Source organism: Camelus ferus, chromosome 12 (genome assembly GCF_009834535.1).
Source record: "Camelus ferus isolate YT-003-E chromosome 12, BCGSAC_Cfer_1.0, whole genome shotgun sequence".
Classification (NCBI taxonomy): domain Eukaryota; kingdom Metazoa; phylum Chordata; class Mammalia; order Artiodactyla; family Camelidae; genus Camelus; species Camelus ferus.
In genome coordinates, this window is record NC_045707.1 from 3,590,414 (window position 1) to 3,612,528 (window position 22,115).

Genomic DNA, 22,115 nt, shown 5'->3' on the forward strand with positions numbered 1-22,115 from the left:
GGCTGTACATTCCTCATCCTGCTGTTCTGCTGTTCTGCTGTTCTGCTGTTCCCCATGCCACCTCCTGAGAAGCAGGGTGTGTGGGGTGGAGGAGTGGGAAGGGCATCTGTCTGGCCACCTGGAGCCCCCAGGTCTGGCCCTGCCGCTAGTCAGAGCTGCAGGGATTCTGCCCAACCCCCTACTGTGCAGATGGAGAAATGAGGGGCAGGGCCGTCATCCCAGATCACATAGTCAGTCGGTGGCTGGGCTCAAATTAGGACCCAGGGACCCACGCTCTCCCTGTTCCTCCCAATGCTGCTTCCTGGCTCTGCCCTGATTGCCTGCGGGGCCTCCCACAGTGGAAGCACCATTCTAACTGCTTGGTGGGCTAGCCTTCCCATCTGTGACATGGGAGGGGACAGGGGACTGGTCACTAAGGGCTCTTCTAGCTCTCACAGGGACTCCGGCAACTTTGCTCTTCCTCTTTCTGGATCATTTCTTCATACTTCGTGGGTCCAGAGTTTTGTGAACAAAGAGGAAATAGCAATATAGGAGTCCCCCTCATGCAGAGGGCCCCAGGGACACGGAAAACCTCTCAATCCACCACCAGGAAGCCTGGACTGGACAGAATTGATAACTGCCTCATTCATCCATTCATTTATTCACTCATTCACATACCCTTAGTGAGCACCTTCTGCATGCCTCAGTGTGGGCCAGAGGCGAGCTGGAGCGTGGAGCCCACGGTCTAGTGGTCAGGGCTGTGATGGGGATGTGGTGGCAAGGTGGGGGCAGTCCTTCTCCCAAAAGCCCCCTCCACCTGTGCTTTGACGCATCACATCCCACCTCCAGAGTGTCTCTGGATTCTGGAGAGTTGGGACACTTGGGCTCTGTCCTGCCTCTGCCAGTAACCTGCTATGTGACTTTGGGCAAATGCCTCTGCTTCACTGGGGCCTCAGTTTCCCCAAATGAGGATGACTCCAAAGGGGGTGCACTTGGGGGTTCTGCTGGGTGCAGCTGGAGAAGTCTGACTCATTCCTCTCACAAAGGTGAGGAGAGTAGGCAGATGGAGGGGACTCGGAACTGAGGGGCCCTTAGGTGACTCCTTGGCCCCAGATGGCTGTTGCCATGGAGAAGAGGGGCCAAGAGTTTCTCCATAGATATTTCTTTTTTACTTTATCTTTTTAAATTTTATTTATTTGTTTATTTATCCATCCATCCATCCATAGATATTTCAAGAGAGGCTGCAAATATGTAGTTACTTCTTTTTTTTTTTTTTTTTTTTTGGTGGAGATACTGGGGATTGAACCCCGGACCTCAGGACCTTGTGCGTGCTAAGCATGTGCTCTACCACTGAGCTATTACCCTCCCCTGGAAATATGTAGTTATACGTTAAACCTCTTGATTATTTAACACTGAAACCTAATGCAAAATAATCTGAAAACCCTATTTGGGCTGAACACACATCTGTGGTCCGCACTCCCCTCCCACCTGCGACCTGGGGCCCAACTTTAGGGGGGAGAAGTGCACATCCCTGAGGGTGCTGAGCCCCAGGAACCCTCAACCAACACCAGGCAGTGTGAAAGAGTTAACCAGTTCTTTTCTCGACAGCTCTGGGAGAGGAGAAAGATGGGAACCCTGGGCCTTTGAGGTGGGCATGGCAGCGTGGATGGGGGGCTGTCGTCAGGGACTCCCCCCTCCCATCAAAGGTACCTGGGGGCCAACTCTGGACCCTGTTTGACAGGCAGACAAGAGGCCAGCAGAGGGCAAGGCTGGGAGCCCGCTCAAGGGCCGACTGGTGACCTCATGGCGGATGCCCGGGGACCGTCCCACGCTGTTCAATCCGTTCCTGCTGTCTCTGGGGGTCCTCAGGTGGCAAAGGGTAGGATGGCTCCAGTGGGGCGGGGGCGGGTGGATAAGGGTGGGGAGAGAAGGGGAGGGGAGGGAAGAGGCTGGTATTAGTCAAAGAAGAGAGAGTAGGCGCTGAGAGGGAAGGATTTGGGGCCCCCACAGGAGAAAGGAGAGATGGAAGCAGAGCCCTGAGCTCCTGTGGTCTCTGCAAGTCAGTGGGACATCCCACCTCAGGACCGGGCTGGACTGTTTTCAGCTTTTGGGGTGAGGGATGATTGAATAATCTGCACAGCTGAAAGCTCCCTATCAGCAAATAGGCCAAGGGGAGCCTTGCTGAGGGGGAAGGGGAGAGGGAGGGAGGGCCTGCGAGGGGCTCTGGGATTGCAAAGTGTGTCTCAGACCTGGGCCTGAGCCAGTTGTACAAACATCTGGCATTACGTAACCTATCCCCTGCCCAGAGAGGGCTGTAAACACTCAGGCCTCTGGTTCAGGGTTTCCTCAAGGGCAGGGAGGGGAGGCAGCTGTGACTAGCTCTCTCCTGCCCCACTTCACGGTGGGAGGGAAGAGGCCTGGCCTTCTCCAGGGGCCACAGGCTGGATTGTGGGGTCTCTGCTCTCAGTGACAGGCTGACTCTCATACCCTCATTGGTTTGGGGTCCAGCACTAGGCTGTATGCCCATTCTACAGAGGACAGAGACAGAGACTCAGGGAGGTGAGGTTGACCTGCCCGAGGTCACATAGCTAGGGTTTAGAGGAGCCAACCTCTTGCTGATTTCCCCCATTCTTGGAGAAGAGAATGGCTACAGCCAAACCCAACAAGCCTCAGTTGCCACATCTGTCTAATGGAGAAAAATCTATGGAGGCGATCAGGACTGCAGGGAGGGCTGAGAAATCAGGATGCACAGAGGTGTGATGGCGGGAGGCGGAGGCAGGCGTCCAAACACAGTCTTCCATCCACTTCATAATTCCCTCTCTGCTGCTCTTTGGGAGTTAAGGCACAAGGGCAATCAGGCAAACGTGGTTATCTGGGCAGGGCAGTATCTTTGAGCCATGGGCGGGAATTAAACTTATTAGTCTAACTAAAGGTCACGAACACACAGCAGGTCTGGCAGGAGGGGCCAGGTAAGTCCCTGGTTGGAGGGAGGGGGAGAGAAACAGGGAAACGGACTCTTGGATGATGATGGTGGTGATGAGAATCAGCATTTATTGTGCATCTACTGTGTGCTCAGCTGTGTTCAGTGCGTGGCATACCTGATGGTATTGACACCTCACCACCAGGCATACCAGAGACGGTTCATACTACCCATTTCATAGATGAGGAACTGAAACTCTTGTCCAGATCTCACAAGGGGGAGAGCTAAGATTTGAACTCTGTTCTGGCTGTACCTCAGAGCACCGCCCCCCCCCCCCGCCACCTCTGTGCATCCTTATCTTGCTGAGTCCTCCTTGCAGCCCTTAGAATCTCCACGGATTTTCCCATTAGACAGATGTGGCAACTGAGGTCAATGAGTTTGCGGCTGTTCTCTCATCTAGGAATGAGGAAAATCAGGAGCTGAGAGATGGAACTGCAGTGGAGCCTCCAGACAGTTACTTAGAGCAGTTTCAAACATCCCTTGGGCTGGAGAGTGAAATTAGTCCAATGTCAAGAGCCAGGAAGCCTGGGCTTGAGTTCTGTCTCTGCCCCTAACTTGTGTGGCTTTGGGCCACTGTCTCCCTTCTCTGAGCCTCACATTGTTATCTTCAATAGAGTAACAGTTTGAGACTGGATCACCCCAAAGTTTGGTGGCTCTGTTTAAGAAGTCACTCCTGGGTCCCTGAGGCTGTACCATCTCTGTCCTACCAAGGCAAGCTGCAGTAAGTGAGTCATTGCTTCATTTGCGCATTCCTTAATCCAATCAAGGAGCTGATATGGGCTGAGGCCCTGGGTGGGCCTCCAAGATATAGACAAAAACCACTCTTTCCCTGCCCTGCCCACAAGGAGCTCACAGTTTGTAAAAGGACACTGATACATAGCTGATTAGAACCCAGTGTGGTCCTCACTTGAGTTGAGAGCTGCAGGGAGCCCTAGGCAGGGAGTTAATGTCGCAGTCCCGGGCAAGGAGATTCTAAGTCTCTGCTGGGGACACTTTGGCTTCCTTTGGACTGAGACTTGAAGGGTGAGGAGGAATTTTCCAGGCAAACAAATATTTGTGGGGAGGGGAAGGAGAGACTGAAGTATGCATATGTTGGGGCATAAGAGGACAGGAAGGGAAGTGTTCCAGACACGGCAGTTAGGGAAGTACAGAGGACCTGGCTTATTCTGGAAACTCCCAGTAGTCCAGTATTTCCCTAGCATGTGAAATGTGTGTGTCTAATGATGGACAGCAGGCAGGGGCCAGACGGTAACAGACACTGACTGCCTGGCACAAAAATGTATCTATCAGCATTGGAGAAGGGTTGGAGAACTTTGAGCAGGGGAGTGGTCTGATCACTGTGTTGAGGGTACTAGAAGGGGAGTTCCAGAGGCCAGGAAACCAGCAATGAGGCTGATACTGTCAGGTGCCCATGCAACTGGGCAAGGGCATTGGTAGCAGATGAAGTCTTCTGTTTGTTCACTCATTCTCCCAAGGACCAAATGCCTGAGTGAGGTACAGGGGTAGGGTGGGAACACAGCACGGGGATGCCAGAAGGCCAGTGTCCAGGGGAAGGTGGACTTAACCCTTGGCCTCATTCCTCAGGGTGGGGGAGAGAATTCCAGTGGGAAATGCTAGGAAAACTTCAGCTCCCTGGGCCTGCATTTCTTTATCTGTGAAATGGCGATACTAATTATAATCATGACAGCAATAATTTTTTTTTTAGGCTTTATTGTTTATTTTTAGAGGAGGTATTGGGGATTGAACCCCGGACCTCGTGCGTGCCATTTGAGCTATACCTTCCCCATCCCATGACAGCAGTAATTTTGAACCCTAAACTGAGATGGTGGAATCATTGAAATGGTAATTATTCCAAGCTCCCCTGCCCCCCTACCTAAGGATAGCTAACTAGGGATGAAGGGGTTGTTCTAGGTGCTTTGCCTAAATTAACATTTAATCCTGACAGCAGCCCTGTGAGATAACAGCATTATCCCATTTTACAGAGGGCAAAGTTGAGGCATAAAGAGGTTAAGTACCTGCTTAAGGTAACACAAGGTTTGAATCACAATGCCCCATGAGCCACCATATGTATATAGCAACAAATTCCACCACAGCCCCTCCTCAGCTGTGGGTTTAGGGGAGCTCCTCCAGGCAAAAGGCCTGTTACAAACCAACAAGTGCTCTGGGAAAGTAAGAAACGGGTGTAGCCCACACCCAAGAACCCAAAATGAAGTTCTTAAGCAGGGAAAGACCCCCTGTGAGGAGGGGGCATTTAGAGAAGGCCCTACTATTCCAGAACTTTTCTTTGTGCTTCGATTACGTGCTAGGAATCCCGTCTCTTCTTATCGTGTGACCTTGGGCAAGTTGGCTCACCTCTCTGAGCCTCTATTTTCTCATTAGTAAAATGGAGACAAGAACCCCCTCTATCGGTCTATGGTAAGGACAAAAGTCGACTACACAGCTAATGAGCTGGGCTCGGCGGGCGGGACCCACTGAGTTGGTATTACTGAGTGCTTTACCCATGTAGCCATCAAACCGAGGCGCCGAGCCCTAATGGACCCATCGCCCCGTCTGGAGGCTGGAGGCTGGGGCGGGGAGCCGTAGCTGGGCGACGAGGGTGCCACGCCCGGCCGCCCCCACCCCGCACTCCCGCGCCGAGGCCCGACCGAGTCACCTGCACACTGGGCCCTTCCTTCCTCCCAGAGCGCCGGAGGCCAGAGCTTGGCCTGCCTCCCCTTCCCTCCACCCCCATCCGCCCGCCGGGACCGCCCCCGCTCACCCGTCCCGTCGCGGCAGGCTCCGCCCTCTGCCCCTCCAGCGTTCCCATTGGCCCGTCCGCGGCCCCCGCCGCTGTTTGTCCCGGCTTCCTCGCCGCCCATTGGCCCGCCCGGATCCTCCCAGGAAGTTTGAAAAAAAAAAGTTTTATGGGCGGATGGAAGGGGCCGGGACAGCGCCGGGGAAGGGAAGGGCCGGAGGAGCGGCGGCGGGCGGCCGAGAGGGGCGGCGGCTGCGGGATTCCCGCGCCGCTGAACCCGGCCCGAGAGCCCTTTCCACCTTCCTGCCTCCTGCTCCCGCCGCCCCGGGGTGCCGCCATGACGGTGAGTGCCCCCCGGGGGGCAGCCCCTCTGCGCCCCAGGCCGGGATGAGAGCTATGGCCCCAGCCGGAGCCAAGCCGAGCCGCTCCCCTCCTGGGCAGTCCCCTCCTCACTTCCCGGAGGCGAGAGAAGGTCTCGGCTGGAAGACAGGGCGACCCCAGCGGCACGGGCCGGCCGTCCTGCCTCACCTTCCCCCGGCCTCCTCACCTTTCCGGGCCAGGAGCCCAGGTGACCTGAGAGGTGATGGGAACTCTCGGTCCCAGGCACCACCCCCTCACTTTAGCGGGACCAATCACAGACGGATTCGGGGTGGCCCTTTCCCATATCCCCTCCAGTCCCCCTTAGTGAAAACCTGATGATTCCCCCCAGCTGCCAGATCCGTAGGGTCTCCCAAGTTTCTGGGTCACAGAAGGAGCGGAGATGGGCCTGGCCTCGGTCTGGATCCTGCCGGGGGCTGGAGAGGCTCTCCCTGGTTCTAATGGGTCGCGCTGATCCGGGCCTGGGAAGGCTGCCCGCTGGTGTGGGCTTGGTCGGAGTTTGGGTGAATGATAAAAGGCCGCCCCGTCCCACCCTGTCCGGAGCCCGTCCTGACACTTCTGAAACAGCAGTATACCATGTTCTCCCAGGCTGGGCTTACCACTTCGCAGTGGCGCTGGGACCTTGGGTGGGGCATTGGAAGTGGGGGACATGATAGCAGGGATTTATCTTTCTCTTGGGGATGAGCCCTACCCAAGCTCTATTAGTATGAGCTCTGTTAGTCTTAATTATCACATTGCGCTGAGTTCACCATTATCCCCATTTCACAGTGGGATAAACTGAGGCTTGATGAGGGGCATTGGTTTGTTGCCAGAGATGACCCTGAGTATAAGGGAAGGAGTAGCCCTTTTCCAAGTCAGTCTGGCCCCTTGACTGTGAGGTTCTGGAAGGGAGTGGCAGGACTGCTTTTGGTTTCTGGCAAATGCCTGAGGGAGGCTCTGACAGCCTGGTGAGGAGGGTTGGGGAGTTGAGCAGGGTGTGTGTGCACAGGCACGTGTCCCCTTTCTTCAACTGAGTGGAGACCCTGAGGAGGAGTGGGCTGGGCTGATGGAGTGGGGAGTGGTTTGCACAAGGGGCCCCTGCCCCCATGAGTGTGATGACCTGGTCACTGCCTGGACTTCCTCAGCCTCTGCACATCCTGCCACCTCTCTGCTGGCCCTTCCTGTCGTCAGCAGCCTCCCCTGTTGGAGTAGAGAGGGATGTGGGGGGGAGGAGCTGAGTCAGTGTCCTGGCCTCCCCTCCCCAGGCCAGTGGGGGCAGGGCAGTGGTTGCCTTGCCGACTGGGTGCCTGCCAGGCTCAGAACTGGGTGCTTTCACATTATCAGTGTAGAACCTTGAAGGCTGATGGAAACTCTCCATCTAACAGATGAGGTGTAGGGAGGTGAAGTCACATGCCCCAGGTGACACAGCTGGGACCTGGCTGAGCCAGAATTTGTAACCAGGGCTGTCCCAGTTTTCTCTCAGGATGAGATAAGAAATGTACACAGTTGCCTTTGCTGGGGAAGCACATGCTGAAAAAGGGTAAGGCTGCTAGAAGCAGCACGAAGGGGTGCTTGGAGGAAGGTAGCGCATCCCTGCTGGTGGGAGGGGGCCTCCAGAGGGAAACGTCCTCCTGTGACTGTAGGACTTTGTCGGGTGGAGATGGACTGGGGAGGGGACAGTGTGGACAGAGGCTGGTGGCCATGTTTGGGGAATTGAGTGGTGAGAATATAGAGAAGGGACTTGGGAAGGAGGGCCTTAAAGCCAGGAAAAGCAGCTTGAGCTTTTATCAGGAGCACTGGGGAGCCATGAAAGGTTTTCGAGCAGAGAGGAGGCTCACGATCACCTTTGACAGTGTTTGCTGGGTTCATCCTGGCTGCCTTCAGACCTGAGCCAGCTCCAGGCTGGTGTCCTTCCTATTTTTTCTTCACACACTTTTCCTTTCTCCTGGCCCCATCTCCCTGGCCTCAGGGATCTGTACCTGAGCAAGTGGCAAAGGTGCCATGAATGGATAAATGCTTAGAGGCTTTAGGAAGCTGGGCCTGGAGTCAGGATCTGCTCCACCTCCTTTTACCTTAGCTGGCTGGCTGCAGCCTTGTTCCTGGAGCTTCATTCCCCAGCCGCTGCCTGGCATCAAATTATATACCTGTTCACTTGTTTATTGTCTGTCTCTATCCTGAGTTCCACCAGGGCAGGGGCCACTGTTCATGGCTGAATTCTTGGCATAGAACCTAGAACAATGCCTAGTGCTGAAAAAAAAAGAGAAAAGGAAAGTAAAAGAAGAAGAAAGAGAGAGAGAGAAAGAGGGAAAGAAAGAAAAGAGAAAGAAGGAAAGAAAGAAATTTCTACAACTGTTCCCTGAGTCCTTGGGTCCTGGAGGGTGAACAGCACATGTCCCTGACCGAGTTGCTGCTAGTCTAGCCTGCAAGGGATAAATAAATGGCTTCAAGATAATCACAGATGCAGCAGAGGCGGTGGGAGGTATTCCGGTGTGGTGTGTGGTGTGTACTGGGAAAGGGGCCGCAGATTTGGCAATTAAACTGGATCTTAAGGCACGAGAAGGGGTTTGCCTCATCAAAGGAGGAGGAAGCCTGGCATTTCAAGCAAAGGACACAGGCGTGCGTAGAGGCCCCGAGTCCTGATGTGTTGGGGATCAGAGAGGATGTGTGGTGACATAAACATGGGGCCTCCTAAGCAGGGGTCGGCCATCCCAAGGCAGCTGGACCTTGTTCCACCTGGGGCTGTCCCTGGAGGTTTTAGGCAGGCCTGTGACTCTAGGCCTTTTTGAGTGGGTCCCCTGACTGGAGTGTGCTTATAAGAGGCTGTGTCACTGGTCTAGGTGAGCAGGAGGCAGTGCTCACATGTGGCCAAAAGAAGGAGGGCCCACTGTGAGGACCTGTCAGTGCTCGGGAAGGGAAAAAGGAGAAAGGGAGCTTCCTGCAGGCGGAGGAGAGGTGCCTGGGCCTGCGGAGCCACGTGTGAAGGTGAGCAGGAGAGATTTTCGTTATCAGAACTTCTGACTCCTGGCGGGGGTTCCCAGGTAACAGTAGGACGTCTCCTGCCAGTGGGTTTAAAAACACATTGGTGGCCTCCCCTCCCCAAGGTCTCCATGGGGACGTGTTGTGTGGGGTGTGTGTACTAACATATCTATGTGTGGCCCGTTTGGTTCTCTCATAGAACTTGGGGGAGGGCAGGGCCCCCCCATCGTTTGCCGCAGGAGGCAGTGGGGCTCAGGGATGTGACTTAGGAAGGTCGTGGTGACCCCACTTCCCAGGCAGCCCTTGGGGTCCCAGCCTGTCATTCCTGCTGAGGAGCCCTTCCTCAGCCTCTGGAAGCCCAGGACTGATCCAGCCCCAGCTCGGTTCATTCCAGTTGGCTGGGTCATCTGCTCGTCCTTCCTAGGGGCTGTCCCCTGGGTCAGCACTGTGATGCCAGCTCCATGGTCCATTCCAGAAAGCCTGACTCCTCAGGGCTGGGGATGGGGCAGGAACTGACCCCAAGGCACAGGAATTTAGACCAGGGACATTGAGGAAGGTGGATATTTATTCAGCAGGTTTTCCTTGGGGCCACAGCATGCTGGACCATGGGGCCCCAGGAGGTCCCAGTCTGCACGCAGACCCAGGTGACTTGGTGACCCTGAGCATGGCTACCGGTCTTCAGTCTTAGCTTGGAACCACCCAGGACAGCTTCCACAACATGTGAGGAACAGGGTGGGGTAGAACAGAGAGCAGAGGAGGTGAACCCAGCCCGGGGTTTCCCAGTTCTGAGCAGAGCCCGTGCCCCTTCCCTCAGGCAGATATGCAGGGAGGGGCTGTGACACCGGGTAGGGCTGCTGGCCTGCTGAGATCCAGGGGCCTCGGTCCCAAGGCCATGGCTAGGGATGGCTCAGGATGTATAGGCTGCTGGCCCTGTCCCTCTCAGGCCTCTTCCTCCACCTGAGGAAGAGGAAAATGGGGCTCCCTGAGAGGAAGGCAGGTCAGGGGAGGTGGCCAAGTCAGGTGGCTCCAGTTTCCAGGTTTCCAGCTGCCATCGTTGTCGCCGCCCACCCCACCTAGCCGTGCCACCCGCTCCCTCCACGCAACCAGACACCTTGGCCTGGTGAGGCTGCAATGCAGCCGCTGATAGGTGGGCTCAGAGCCATGGCAACAGGTGGCCGCCTCCTGCCTGCCCTGGAGCCTGGTCTGCCCTGCTCTCCCTGCCAGTGGGCAGGAGATGAGACTCTGTAGGGGGACTGGGACTTAGACAAGAGAGAGGTCTCCCCAGCAGCCAAGGAGGGTCTATGGCTGGCACCTACCATATAGGCCTGGCCAGAGAAAAGGCCCGGATGAGCAGCTTTGTCATCTAGGGCTAGGTGGGGGGGTCCTAGCTCACAGACCCTTGGGGAATATGCTACAGCTGGGAGCCCCCCGATCCCAGGGCCGTGCTCCCCTGAGCAGCACCCAGCAGGTAGGCCTTGCCAGGACAGAGGTACCACCTCCCCTTCCATAGATCTAGGGGGGACCAGAGGGTCTCTGACTGTAGCCTGGGCCTGGCTCCATCTTTCAGGGTCTCTAGGAGACGAGGGAAGGGCAGGCTGGTTGGACCATGGGAGGTTGAGTGGGTTGTGGGTGGGTAGTAGCATTAAGGCATTTTCTTGTGGGCCGCCTGGGCCTCATCAGCCCTCTCTCCTGGCTTCCCAGGACCTCAGTCTTTCAGGCCTCAGGGGCAGGGGGCAGGATGGGCAGCAGCCCTGCCTCCCCAGGCCCGGTTCTCCACAGGGCCTGACTCATCTGCCCCCTCATCTCCCCATAGCCCGATCTGCTCAACTTCAAGAAGGGATGGATGTCTATCTTGGACGAGCCTGGAGAGGTAGGAGGGCTGACACCGGGGTCGGGGGCAGTGTGGCTTTCTGCAGTGCTCTGGAGGCTCCTGGGGGCGGTCCGTGGCTGAGCTGCTTCCCTGGCCTGTCTAGCCTTCTAGAGACTCTGACTTCTGGGTGGAGGGAGTCCAAGATGGAGGCCGGAGTGAGGGCGGGATATTTCTTGTCCAATTGGAAAGAAGGCCTCGGCCTGTGAGGGTGGGAGGGCATCTCAGACTCTTGAAGCAGTCTGCAGTATGTAAAGGTCACCAGAGTTGGAGGCCTCCTGGCCCTTCATGCCCCACACCCCATCCCCTCCTCTCACCAAGAGCCTCTTGCCCTCCCGCCTCTTGACAACCCTGGCTGAGTATCCAAGGGTCTGGGATGGAAGGGTTCACAGAGATCACCTGACCTGAAGCAGGTACTCAGCCATGCAGATTTCCAAAGACTCAGCCATGCAGCTCCCCTCAACCCTGGGAGTGGGCTTCAGAGCACATTTCTTGAAGTCTCACCAACTTGGGGCCCCACTGGTCGAGTCACAGTGCCTCTGACCTCGGTGGCCACATCTGTGAAATGGGCATTCTGGATAATGATAGTTCTTTCCAGGGGGGATAACAGAGTCACAAAGGTCAAGCATGTTAAGTGTCCCACAGAGCCCCCAGTGCCTACTTGGGCCTCAGCTAATAACCCTTCCCTTTCTCTAATGTGTGCATCTTTAGAATCAGAAGGGACAGTAGCCTTTCACCGGCTCTACCCTTCTGCCTGCCAGGCTGGAGCTGGAGCTGGCTTCCTGCCCGCTCAGCCTGGGAGAGGACATCACCCTGCCTGGGTCCTGCATGCGCCCGCAGCTTGGGTCTGCATGCAGCCCGCATGCCGAGGAGGGCTCGGAGCCAAAGGGAATCTCATTGTGTTTCCTCCCCACATGCTTTATTCCCTCCAGCCCACGGCCTTCCGTACCCGCTGCCTGCTCGCCAGTCCTCTGGTGGCTGAGCTCCAGCCTCACACAAGGCCGGGAACCCCGCCAGTGACCCTTCTCAGCCTCCCCACCCAGGGTCTCTGGAGGGCAGAGATTATGGGCTCCACCCAGAACTGGCCGTTACTCATTCTCTTTCACAGGATTTTGGAATGTCCGAGGTGGAGGGGCCCTGGGAGTTCAGCCAGCCCAATCCCTTGGTTGCACAGACAGGAGACAGGCCCACAGGGGCTTTGATCTCTTCCAGGCCTAGCAGCACCTTGAGCAAACCCAGGCCTAGAACTCAGGGCACGTGAGGCCCCTGGATTTCCATCCAGCTGCCATCTCAGGCAGTCATAGACTAGGCCTGGAAGGGCCAAATAGATCATTTGGCACAGAACCCATGCCCTGCTTTACAGAGAGACAGTTGAGGTCCTGAGCAGTAACTTGGGCCACTCAGGAAGAGCAAGGTCATTCTAAGAGGGCCAGCCTCTCAGAACAATCCCCAACAACCTAGTGCCTGATCTTATGCCAAGTGCCAGGAGAGACATTCCGGGAAGAGTTAGGAACTTCTGACCTCACTAGGAAGCTTAGGGACTTCTTATTAGCTTTCCTTTACAAGTCAGAAAACTGAAGCTCAGAGAGGTCGAGACACTTGACTGAAGACACACAGTTAGCAAAGGATAAAATAGTTGTAACTTTGGTCTCTTTGATGCTAAAATTCTGTCTTCAGGGAGGCAGTGTGAAAAGAAGTAGAAAGTATCCTCCTTGCACATCCTTGAAAACTTACCATCTTCTTGAGGAAAGAAAACTAAGCACTTGAAATAACAAACAGTATGGATTGGGCTTGGTGATGTAGGGGAGCCCCAGGAGGACCAGGGACTGGGTGACATGCACTGACCCTGGCAGTGGGTGGACCTCGACTGGCATTCCGGTGAATGGCCAGAAACCCAGAGGTGGGCTGAGCTTGGCACTTTCAGATGAGGCTGCTCTGATGCCCCCACCCTCTAGTATGTGTTCTGCCAGCCTAACCCCAGTTGGAGCAGAGAGGAGCACTCAGAAAGGCGACCGCATCATAAATATACAGATAGTGCGTTCTCACAGCTGAGCGTGTATATAACCAGCACCTAGAGCAAGAAACAGAATATATGACCAGCTTCTCCCTGGCCCCCCTTCCAGTCCTGCTTTCTGGGAGACTTGTCCTTGGCCACTGAGGTGATTGATTCAGGGGCAGAGTATGGAAAAAGACCTGAAGTTCTGGTCCCTGAATTGCTAGGCAAATGACCTCACACAGGTCACAACCCCTTCCTGGACTGCCCTGGATTTGCTTGTAGGAGCTTTGGTGATCTTGGCAAAAAGGATCAGGAAGCATATGGAAGTATCAACAAATCAGAGAAGGGCTCCCAGGAAGAAAGGGAGGGTGTGGTTACTGAGAAGAAGCTGACCCATTTCACAGATGCTGCTCCTGAGGCTTGGAGAAGAAATGGAGGGGCTAACTTCATATGTGGATTTTGTGACTCTGCACTGTCCTCTGTCCCTTGCCCCCTGCCCCTCAGCAGGGCAGATGAGGGTGCCAGGCCCCTGCTGTGAGCAGAGTAGTTGACCTGGCAGTGCCCAGGACACCCGCAGAATAGCTCACAGACAAACTCATTCCCCTGCTCACCACCGTCTCTCCTTCACAGTGGAAGAAGCACTGGTTTGTGCTGACCGATTCAAGCCTCAAGTACTACAGAGATTCCACTGCTGAGGAGGTGAGACAACAAGGTGGGAGGGCTCCTGCCCCCATCAGATGCTGGGGGACCCTGTGGGGGGCTTGAGGGGCTCAGGTGGGTCACCGAAGGTCATGGACCATCATGAGCATTTTTACTGCAGGCTGATGAGCTGGACGGTGAGATTGACCTGCGCTCCTGCACGGACGTCACCGAGTACGCAGTGCAGCGCAACTATGGCTTCCAGATCCACGTGAGGCTGGGGGACGACATGTCTGGAGGGCCCCCAGAGGAGGTGTTAGGGTGGAGCATGGTTCACCAGACTGGTTCCTGTCACTCATTTACCCAGAGACCCCATCCTCAGAGCCAGTCAGAAGCTCTGCTGCCAACACTTAGCACATCTGGGGTGATCCCGGATATCACTGGCAGGGCGGTTTAAATGTTGGAGAGATCTTGGAGCACACGGGGCTCTTCCAAGGCTAGTGGAGGGGAGATTTTGCATCTCCCGCTTTCCTCCAGATGCAAGACCTTAGATACCCGCCTGGGAAGGAAGGGCACATCCCTGGGGTCCATAGTGGGGTGGAGAGCTGTGGGGCTGGCCAGGTGGCAACCTACCTGTGGGGTGGACTTGCAGACCAAAGATGCTGTCTATACCTTGTCGGCCATGACCTCGGGCATCCGGAGGAACTGGATTGAGGCTCTGAGGAAGACTGTGCGTCCAACCTCAGCCCCAGATGTCACCAAGTATGTGCTGGGCTGGACTGGGGCCTTGGGGGAGGCATTTATCCCTGCATCCCTGAGAAGCTTTCTGGGACTCACCTGAGGGCCTTGTGGCTATACTTTCTAGGCCTCAGTTTCTCTACCAAGAAAATAGGGAGAGGTCAGTGGGCATTCTTGGCACCCATCCAGAAATACATTGTGGCATCAAGGTTTGACTCTTGTCCCTTTATATCCCTCTGCATCCTGAAAGGGTAGGGAGAGGCCTCAGCTCTTTGAAGATGCGGTGAGTCAAAGGCCCTGTGAGGTGGCTGATTGTCTCTCTGCTGTGGGAGCTGGGTCTCAGTCTGAATTAGGGAGAGTGGCTGAGTTGTCTGGGTGGAGAGCTCACTCCCCCTGGAGGTCAGTGTGGGCAGAGGGGCAGCAGGGCCCAGTGACCTGCTGGTAGAACCCCACACAGTACAAACCCCAGACGCTCATGGGGGCCAGGACTTGTGGCTGCTGGGCAGCAGGAATGGAGGCGTGGCGTTGAGGGGTGCTGAGTGTAAGTCCCCTCACCTGGCCACACCCTGGCTGTTCAGCCTCAGGCCAGTTACTGTCTGGTCTGAGTTTCAGATTCCTCATCTGTCAACTCCTGGTGTCGTGTGAGCATGTGCGTGGAGGCCCTTTGTGAATTCTCAACCTCTGTTCAGCTGGACTATTGTTTAGTATATTGGCTCTGCTGCTCTAACAAAGAAACCCCAAATGTGGGTTTAAACAGGGAGAAGTTTATTTCTCGCTCCCAAACTGTCCAGTGTACAGCCAAGACCTGCCTATAGCCCACAGCTTCGCCCCTGGGCCAGAGGACTGCCAGTGCTCTCATGGGGTCCCAGCCAGGAGCCAGGCCAGGGCACAACTGGTCCTTTAAAGAGTGCCACCTCTCACACCCACCAGGCAGGGTGTCATATGGCCGCGCATAGCTGCAAGGGACGCTTTAGTTTTTGGCTAGGTAACCATGTCCCCAGTATTGCTCTGGGAGAAGATAACTGCCACCGTCGTGACAAGTCTACATAGGCTGTGCCATATGCACCCAGAGGCCACTGGTCACCTCATCAGCAGTGACAGTGGGCACCTCCTCTGTTCCACTGTGAGCCTCTTGAACCCAGGGCCCTGTCTCACACCATACGCTGAATACTAATGCTTCGATCACCATTTGCAAAGGGTTTCCTGGTTGCTTTGCACACATTTGCTCACCTGGTCCTCAGGTCCATCCTGTGAGTGGCATTGTTGTCCCATATTACAGATAAGGTGACTGAGGCTCAGAGAGGGAGGCCAGGTACCCTGTTCCCTCTGCTGGTAAGTGGCGGTACTAGGATGGTTCCCATGTTAATGATGAAGCTCCGGTTCTAACCTACTTTCTCCACGGGGGTCTATCCCCAGGCCCCGACACATGGGTAGCACTCTGGAAGTGCTTGTTTTGGGACTGAGCGGGCCAGGTCCCACCTGACGTGGCTCTGCTGGCCCCCTAGGCTCTCGGACTGCAATAAGGAGAACACACTGCACAGCTACGGCACCCCAAAGGGCTCCCTGAAGGCGGGGGAGCAGCGGGGGGGTGGCCCCCGGAAGGCGGATGGGCAGCGGCAGTCGCTGGACTACGTGGAGCTCTCCCCGCTGACTCAGAGCTCCCCGCAGCGGGCCCGCACCCCAGCCCGCACTCTCGACCGCCCAGCCAAGCAGGAAGAGCTGGAGCGGGACCTGGCCCAGCGTTCCGAGGAGCGACGCAAGTGGTTCGAGGCCACAGACAGCAGGGCCACAGAGACACCGGCGGGTGAGGGTCCACGCCGGGGCCTGGGCGCCCCCCTGACCGAGGACCAGCAGAGCCGGCTCAGCGAGGAGATCGAGAAGAAGTGGCAGGAACTGGAGAAGCTGCCCCTGCGTGAGAACAAGCGGGTGCCTCTCACCGCCCTGCTCAATCAAGGCTGTGGGGAGCGCCGGGGGCCCCCAAGTGACAGTCACGAGGTGCTGGAGAAGGAGGTATGCATCAGGGCTGGCCTCTGGGAGCCCCCGTACCCCCACCAATACCCCCTCATCCCTGTAGTCACTCTGTGGCATATATCTTGCGTACCTGCAGTGATGGGGAGCTCACCCCTGATCCTAACACCTCAGGCTCCCTGTGAACTGTGAAAAAGAGTCTTCTTTCCTGGGCTTTTTGTTTTTTGTTTTTTTCTTTTTTCCATCTTAGTTCTGTCCTCAGCAACCACAGAGAAGGGAAGAAGGAAGAGAAGGGAGAGACATTTATTGAGCATCTTCTGTGTACCAAACCTTGTCCCCGGCTCTCTTTACCTACATTAGCTCATGTAGTCCTCACAGCAGTCTCATGATCCCATAGGATAGACCTGATCACTGTTTTACTGATGGGAAACAGACTCCAAGACGTTTCCCCCACCTGCATAATGTGGTAAATATCGGTGACCACGGTGTCCTTCTCCCAACCCTGTCTAGCCTTCTCTGGGCCTAAGCTCTCTGGGTCGCTGACCTGGCCATCTTGGAAGCAGCTGGAATGTCCCCATTGCCTGCATCTCGACACCAGGACCACTTTTCTGTCTCAAACCCAAAGCTCCTCACAGCCTTCAACCAGCTCCATCCTCGCTTCCCGGCCCTCACTGGCCTCGCCTTCTCCCCTCACAGGTCCAGTCTCTCCGGGCCCAGCTGGAGGTATGGCGTCTCCAAGGGGAGGCTCCTCAGGGTCCACCCAAGTCCCAGGAGGATGGCCACATCCCCCCAGGCTACATCTCACAGGTAAGACCAAGGAGCTGTTTGGTGGGGGATGGGGGCAGGTTTCTGGTTGCCACGTTTTAAGAATTTTGGGAGCCCTTCGTGTATATTGGAACCTGTGTGAGGCATTTGACATGCACCATCTCATTTAATCTCCCCAGCGGGCGGACATAAGCACTGTGCCCATTTTACAGACAAGGCCACTGAGCTATGAGACTTTATGTGACTTGCCCGAGGTCAACCGGCCTGTAGATGTCCAAGGTGGGATTTGAGCTCGGGTCCGGGTGACTGCAGAGCCTGTGTGTGAGCCCCCATGTGATCCTCTGTACTTAGACCCCTTCTCCTGTACCACTCTGAGGTAATGGGGGACCTAGTGGAGAGTGGGATCCCCAGTGGGCAGGCCCCTGGGAGTCGCTCCCTAAACAAGGGAAATCCTGCCCAGGCCTGCCAGGCCAAGGCCCTGCACAAGGTGGTCTGCGGGACATGGATGCTCCCAGTGGCCCTCAGGGGACACATGGTCTGCCCAAGACAGCTGATTTTGTTCCCCTGGGGACATTTGGCCATGCCCAGTGACACTTCTATTGTCATGACTGGGACAACTAGCTGTCCAGAAAAAAATGTGTCTGGGTACACACTTACATATGTTTGCTGTAAATCTTACTGGTATAAAGGCTGTTTGGTGTGCAACTTACAAATAAAAAATACACAATGCTTTTTATTGTGAATTCCAGATAGCAAATTGATTTTTCTCAGAATACTTTCATTGATCCTTCTGAATGCTGGTATCCACAGCTTATTGACAAACGAGTGTCGTTCTAACCTGAACGTTGGTTGGCATTTTTGTTGGTGTTAATGAGCAAGACGACAAGACATATGTCAAACTTTTACTTGGTCAATATCATGAGCAGCTTCTTGGCCAAATTAGAGGATAGTTTTCTGTTGAGAAAATTCGAGAATATTCTATTAGAAACATTTCTCATGTTTTTGTTCTTGTACAACATGACAGTCATAGATCAGGCACACTTTGAAGTTTATCTATACTGTAAGCATTGTTAGCTTTTGGTTTTTGTGGTTTTGCGGGGGCGGGTAATTAGGCTTTTAAAAATTGATTGATTGATTGATTGATTGATTTTTTAATGGAGGTACTGGGGATTGAATCCAGGACCTCATGCACGCTAACCACATGCCCTACCACTGAGCTACACTCTCCCCCCTGCATTATTAGCTTTTTTTTCATCACTTGCTTAAGTCTGGACAATCAACAAAACAATAAATCAAGCCCTGATGTGTAAAGTTTACCGATTTCCACAGTGTAAATACTCCCACCCTGGCTGATGCACTGAATGCGGCATTGGGAAGCTGTGTGTCCGCCGATATACAGTGTTTCCACCTGCAGATACAGAAGATGTAAATAACCTCAAAGCACAGCAAATAATAAAATGCAGTGAAATAATTAGGAGGTGATGAATTTTGAGTATCAGCTTTGTTTTTAATGTAACTAATTTAAGTTTATATAATTTCTAATAATGGCTGTGCTTAATAACTGCGCCACAAAATTCCTAAAAATTTGACAGTCGGCGGCCTCTGATCAGCACATCCTTGTCTGAAGCAAGAAGAAATGCTGGGATCTCAGGCTCTGGGCAGGAGGGCCTTCTAGAAGTTCCAAGGGGGCGAGGGGCTCTCAGAAAGGCTTCCTAGGGTGGCGCTGAGCTGACTGTTGCTGTGGGTGGTGGTGTGGGCTGCGGCAGGAGGTGGCGGGCCAGTGGGTGCCCATCATGGAGACCCTCAGTGCCAAGCCGAGGAGCTGGGATCTTGTCCCACCTACCTGAGGAGGTTTGGGGTCTGACAGCGACATTGGGAAGGTGGGGTTGGAGGGGAGGGGGCTTGGGAGGGGTCAGGACCAGTGTCAGGAGCTAGGATGATGGCTGAGGGGGAGAGGGATGTAGGAGGGTGTGTGGAGGGAGGAGAAGTTAAGGCTGGGCCACTGCCCTGAGGAAGGCAGAGGGGAGCTGGCTGGGAGCTGGGCCTGCCATGCAAGGCCACGGACCATCTGGGGCTGAGTGGTTGATGGAATGTTCAGCTGAAGGGAGACCAGGGCCACGGGGAGTTGGGGTGTGATGTGGATGGCTCACTTGGGGGTCACCTGCCATGGGGAAGGGGGAAGGGAGGGCCTCGTGTTGTCAAGGCTCCTTTGAGGCTGGAGGAAAGTGGGGCATTTCTGGACAACTCCACCACCTGAGGTATCTGGGGACCTCAGAGACCCCTGCAGAGGCTTCAGACTGCTCTGTGGAGCCCTTGGACTCCCCAGGGGCTGCCTTTCTGTGCAGGTCCCTCCACAGCCACCGGTAACCAGAGCACCTCCGTCTTTGTCCATTTTACTCTTGGAACGTGCATTAGATTCCCACTGGAAGAAACTTTCTGTCACTAAAATGAAGTTTGAAAAGTGCTGCTCTAACTTCTCGGCTTATAGCTGGGGAAGCTGAGGCCCAGAGAGGAAGCGAGACCTTCAGGCTGGAGGTAGACCCAGACCTGTGCCTGCAACCCAGGCTCTCTGGTCCCCAGGCACCCACTGGGCACCCCAAGCTGTCAGCATTTCTTCCTGTTAGGTTGGGATGGGCAGGGGAGCCGGTGGAATCGGGGGTGGGAGGGCATAACGGGGAAACAGAGCCCAAGGTGGGGTGGGAGGGGCCCAGGGAAGAGGAACTGAGGTCTACGCCCCTTCGGGCCTGGGAGGAGGCCACTGGAGAGTCAGTGGACCCTGGAGAGGTGACAGCCGGGGAGGGATCCCCCAGCCTGGTATCTCAGGCCAAGTGGGCAGCCCTCTTTCAGCCTGTGGTGCTTGCCACAGGACAGCAGCTGGGGGGCCTGGGGCTTTACCCCCTGGGGTGTCAGTGCCTCCTGCAGCAGGGGCCATGGCACTTCTTTGTCTACTTGGATCCATGTCAGAGGTGGCCCTCGGGAAGGCAGGGCAGAGGGAGCAGCACCTGGCCTTCTAGGAGCCCCTCCTCGTGGGCTGGTTCCTACCTTCCTCATCAGCCTCCGGACGTCCTATTAGCTGCCGGGTCTGCCAACCTGATCTGGCTCTTTAAGAACAGCAGCCCCACCTCCCATATTGCCCAAATCTACAGGTGGATGATTACAGGTGGGCACTGGCTTACCTTAGGGACCCTCGTGAGTTGGTCTTATGGGGTCTGTTTTACAGATGAGGAGATTGAGGCTGAGAGAAGGAAGGGGCTTGTTCAAGTTCACTCCATGGTACAGCCAGGACCCGGTCTGTGGAACTCCAAAGTCATGTTCTCTTGACCTAAATGGGGGGACAGACAGAGGACAGGCACAGAAGCCCAATGGGACAGATGTCCCCTGCCCACCACTCAGAACACCTAGACCCAGGGGGCCTGGCCCTTACCCTTCCCCCAGACTGGCCTGTGCAGCCTCCAGATGTGGCTGCTGGAGAGGTGAAGGGTCAGTCCTCACCGGACATGAGGTGCCCCTGTAGCCTGGGGGAGGATGCAGTCTCTCATCTGGCCCTCTGTACCTCAGTTTCTTCCTTGGCCCCTTCATTTTTTAATGATCTTAAATATTTTTTAATTGTATAAGAAATATGTTGACATTTTCAAAAATAGTTCAAACAAATCAAAAAGTTAGAAATAAACATGTAAACCCTCCTTTCCCTGCCTGCTCCCAACCCCAGGGGTCCCCTTGGTTACCATTTGAGCACATCTGTATAGTTTCCTGTTGCAGCTGTAACGAATTACCACAAACATAAATCACACAAATTTATCATCTCACAGTTTTGTGGGGTGGAAGTCCAACACAAGTCTCGCTTGGCTAATATCCAGGCATCTGTAAGACCGCGCTCCCTTCTGTAGGCTCCGGGGAGGCTCCGTTTCCTCACCTTTTCCAGTTTCTGGCGGCCGCCTGCGTTCCTTGGCTCGCAGCCCCTTCCTTCATCTTCAAAGCCTGTGGAGGAGAGTCAAGTCTTTCTCACTTCCTATCACACTGAGCTCCTTCCGTTGTCCCTTCTCCCTCACCCTCTGCTCTCCTGCCTCCTCTTCCACAATCAGGGACCCTGTGATTACTTTGGGCCCAGAGGATAATCTAGGATAATCTCCCTATTTTAAGGTCAGCTGATTAGCAACCTCTATCCCCTTGGCTGTGAAAGGTAATACATTTGCAGGTTCCGGGAGTAGACGAGACGTCTTTGGGGGCCATTGCTCTGCCTCCCGCAGTGTCCTTCCTTACCTTTTCCTGTGTTTTTACATGTGCGCACTCAGACCTGTGGCTCTACGTGTTTTGTTTCCATGACTGAGGCTACATCATGCATGTTGTCAGAAACCAGCTTTCATCACCTAACTTTTGGGACACCTTTCCGCAGCAGTCCACGTGGGCAGTGCTGTCCTTTCACAGCTGCCTGGATCCTTTGTAAAGCTTGATCCCATAATTTATTTCAGGGTTTCCCTGTTACACATTTAGATTATTTCCAGTTTTCATCTGTTACCAGCCTTACTGTAGAGAATACCTTTGTCCAAGAGTCTTTGTACACATGTGACTTTCTGTGGGGTCATTCCTAGGAGTGGACCTGCTAGGTTAAAGAGTCATTAAAACTTTGATGATGCCGCCAAACTGCCCTCCACGCACCCGGTTGCAGCTGACTCTCCCAGCAGTGGGTGTTATCAGTCATTTAAAAATTTGTCAGTCTTGTCTACACAGCCCTGTTTTGTGATAGTCATCAATTTCGGCTCACTTACTCAGCATCTGCCACAGATCAGGCCCTGGCCCAGACCCAGGGGACTCCAAGCTGGATCAGAGCTTTCCTGTTTTGGAGGAACTTACAATCTGGCAGAAGCAGAGTCTTTGGAGGCAAGGGAGAGGCTGCCCAGAGTCAGAGCTAGGGGGATATTTAAGCTGGGCTGCAGACCAAGTGAATTATCCAGGAAGAGAAAGTTGTAAAAGAACGTTCCAGGCAGTGGGAATAACATGAGCTAAAGCTCAGAGATGTGAACATGCTGTTGAATTTTTTTTTTTTTAATAACTATGGGGTTTCATGGTGGGGGAGAGCCAGGGATGAGACCACCAGGGTCAGACACTGGAGCAGGGA

The 22,115-nt window shown here is 54.8% G+C and overlaps 1 protein-coding gene across 5 annotated transcripts in view; it reads left to right on the top strand.

Annotated features, from left to right (window-relative positions):
• The window catches only part of TRIOBP (TRIO and F-actin binding protein), a 55,276-nt gene that overhangs the window by 24,359 nt on the left and 8,802 nt on the right, over window positions 1–22,115 (top strand). The window contains exons 1-8 of one of the 5 annotated variants that reach the window (XM_032492204.1): window positions 5,848–6,036; window positions 10,840–10,896; window positions 13,520–13,588; window positions 13,710–13,799; window positions 14,181–14,290; window positions 15,772–16,276; window positions 16,931–17,041; window positions 17,179–18,485. In XM_032492204.1, coding sequence (XP_032348095.1) covers window positions 5,863–6,036; window positions 10,840–10,896; window positions 13,520–13,588; window positions 13,710–13,799; window positions 14,181–14,290; window positions 15,772–16,276; window positions 16,931–17,041; window positions 17,179–17,289 — 1,227 coding nt within the window. In that variant the 5' untranslated portion in view covers window positions 5,848–5,862 and the 3' untranslated portion in view covers window positions 17,290–18,485. Of the gene's footprint in view, window positions 1–5,847; window positions 6,037–8,894; window positions 9,033–10,265; window positions 10,495–10,839; window positions 10,897–13,519; window positions 13,589–13,709; window positions 13,800–14,180; window positions 14,291–15,771; window positions 16,277–16,930; window positions 17,042–17,178; window positions 18,486–22,115 lie in introns of those variants that run through there. The other 4 variants (XM_032492201.1, XM_032492202.1, XM_032492203.1 and 1 more) reach the window with 4 other exon arrangements.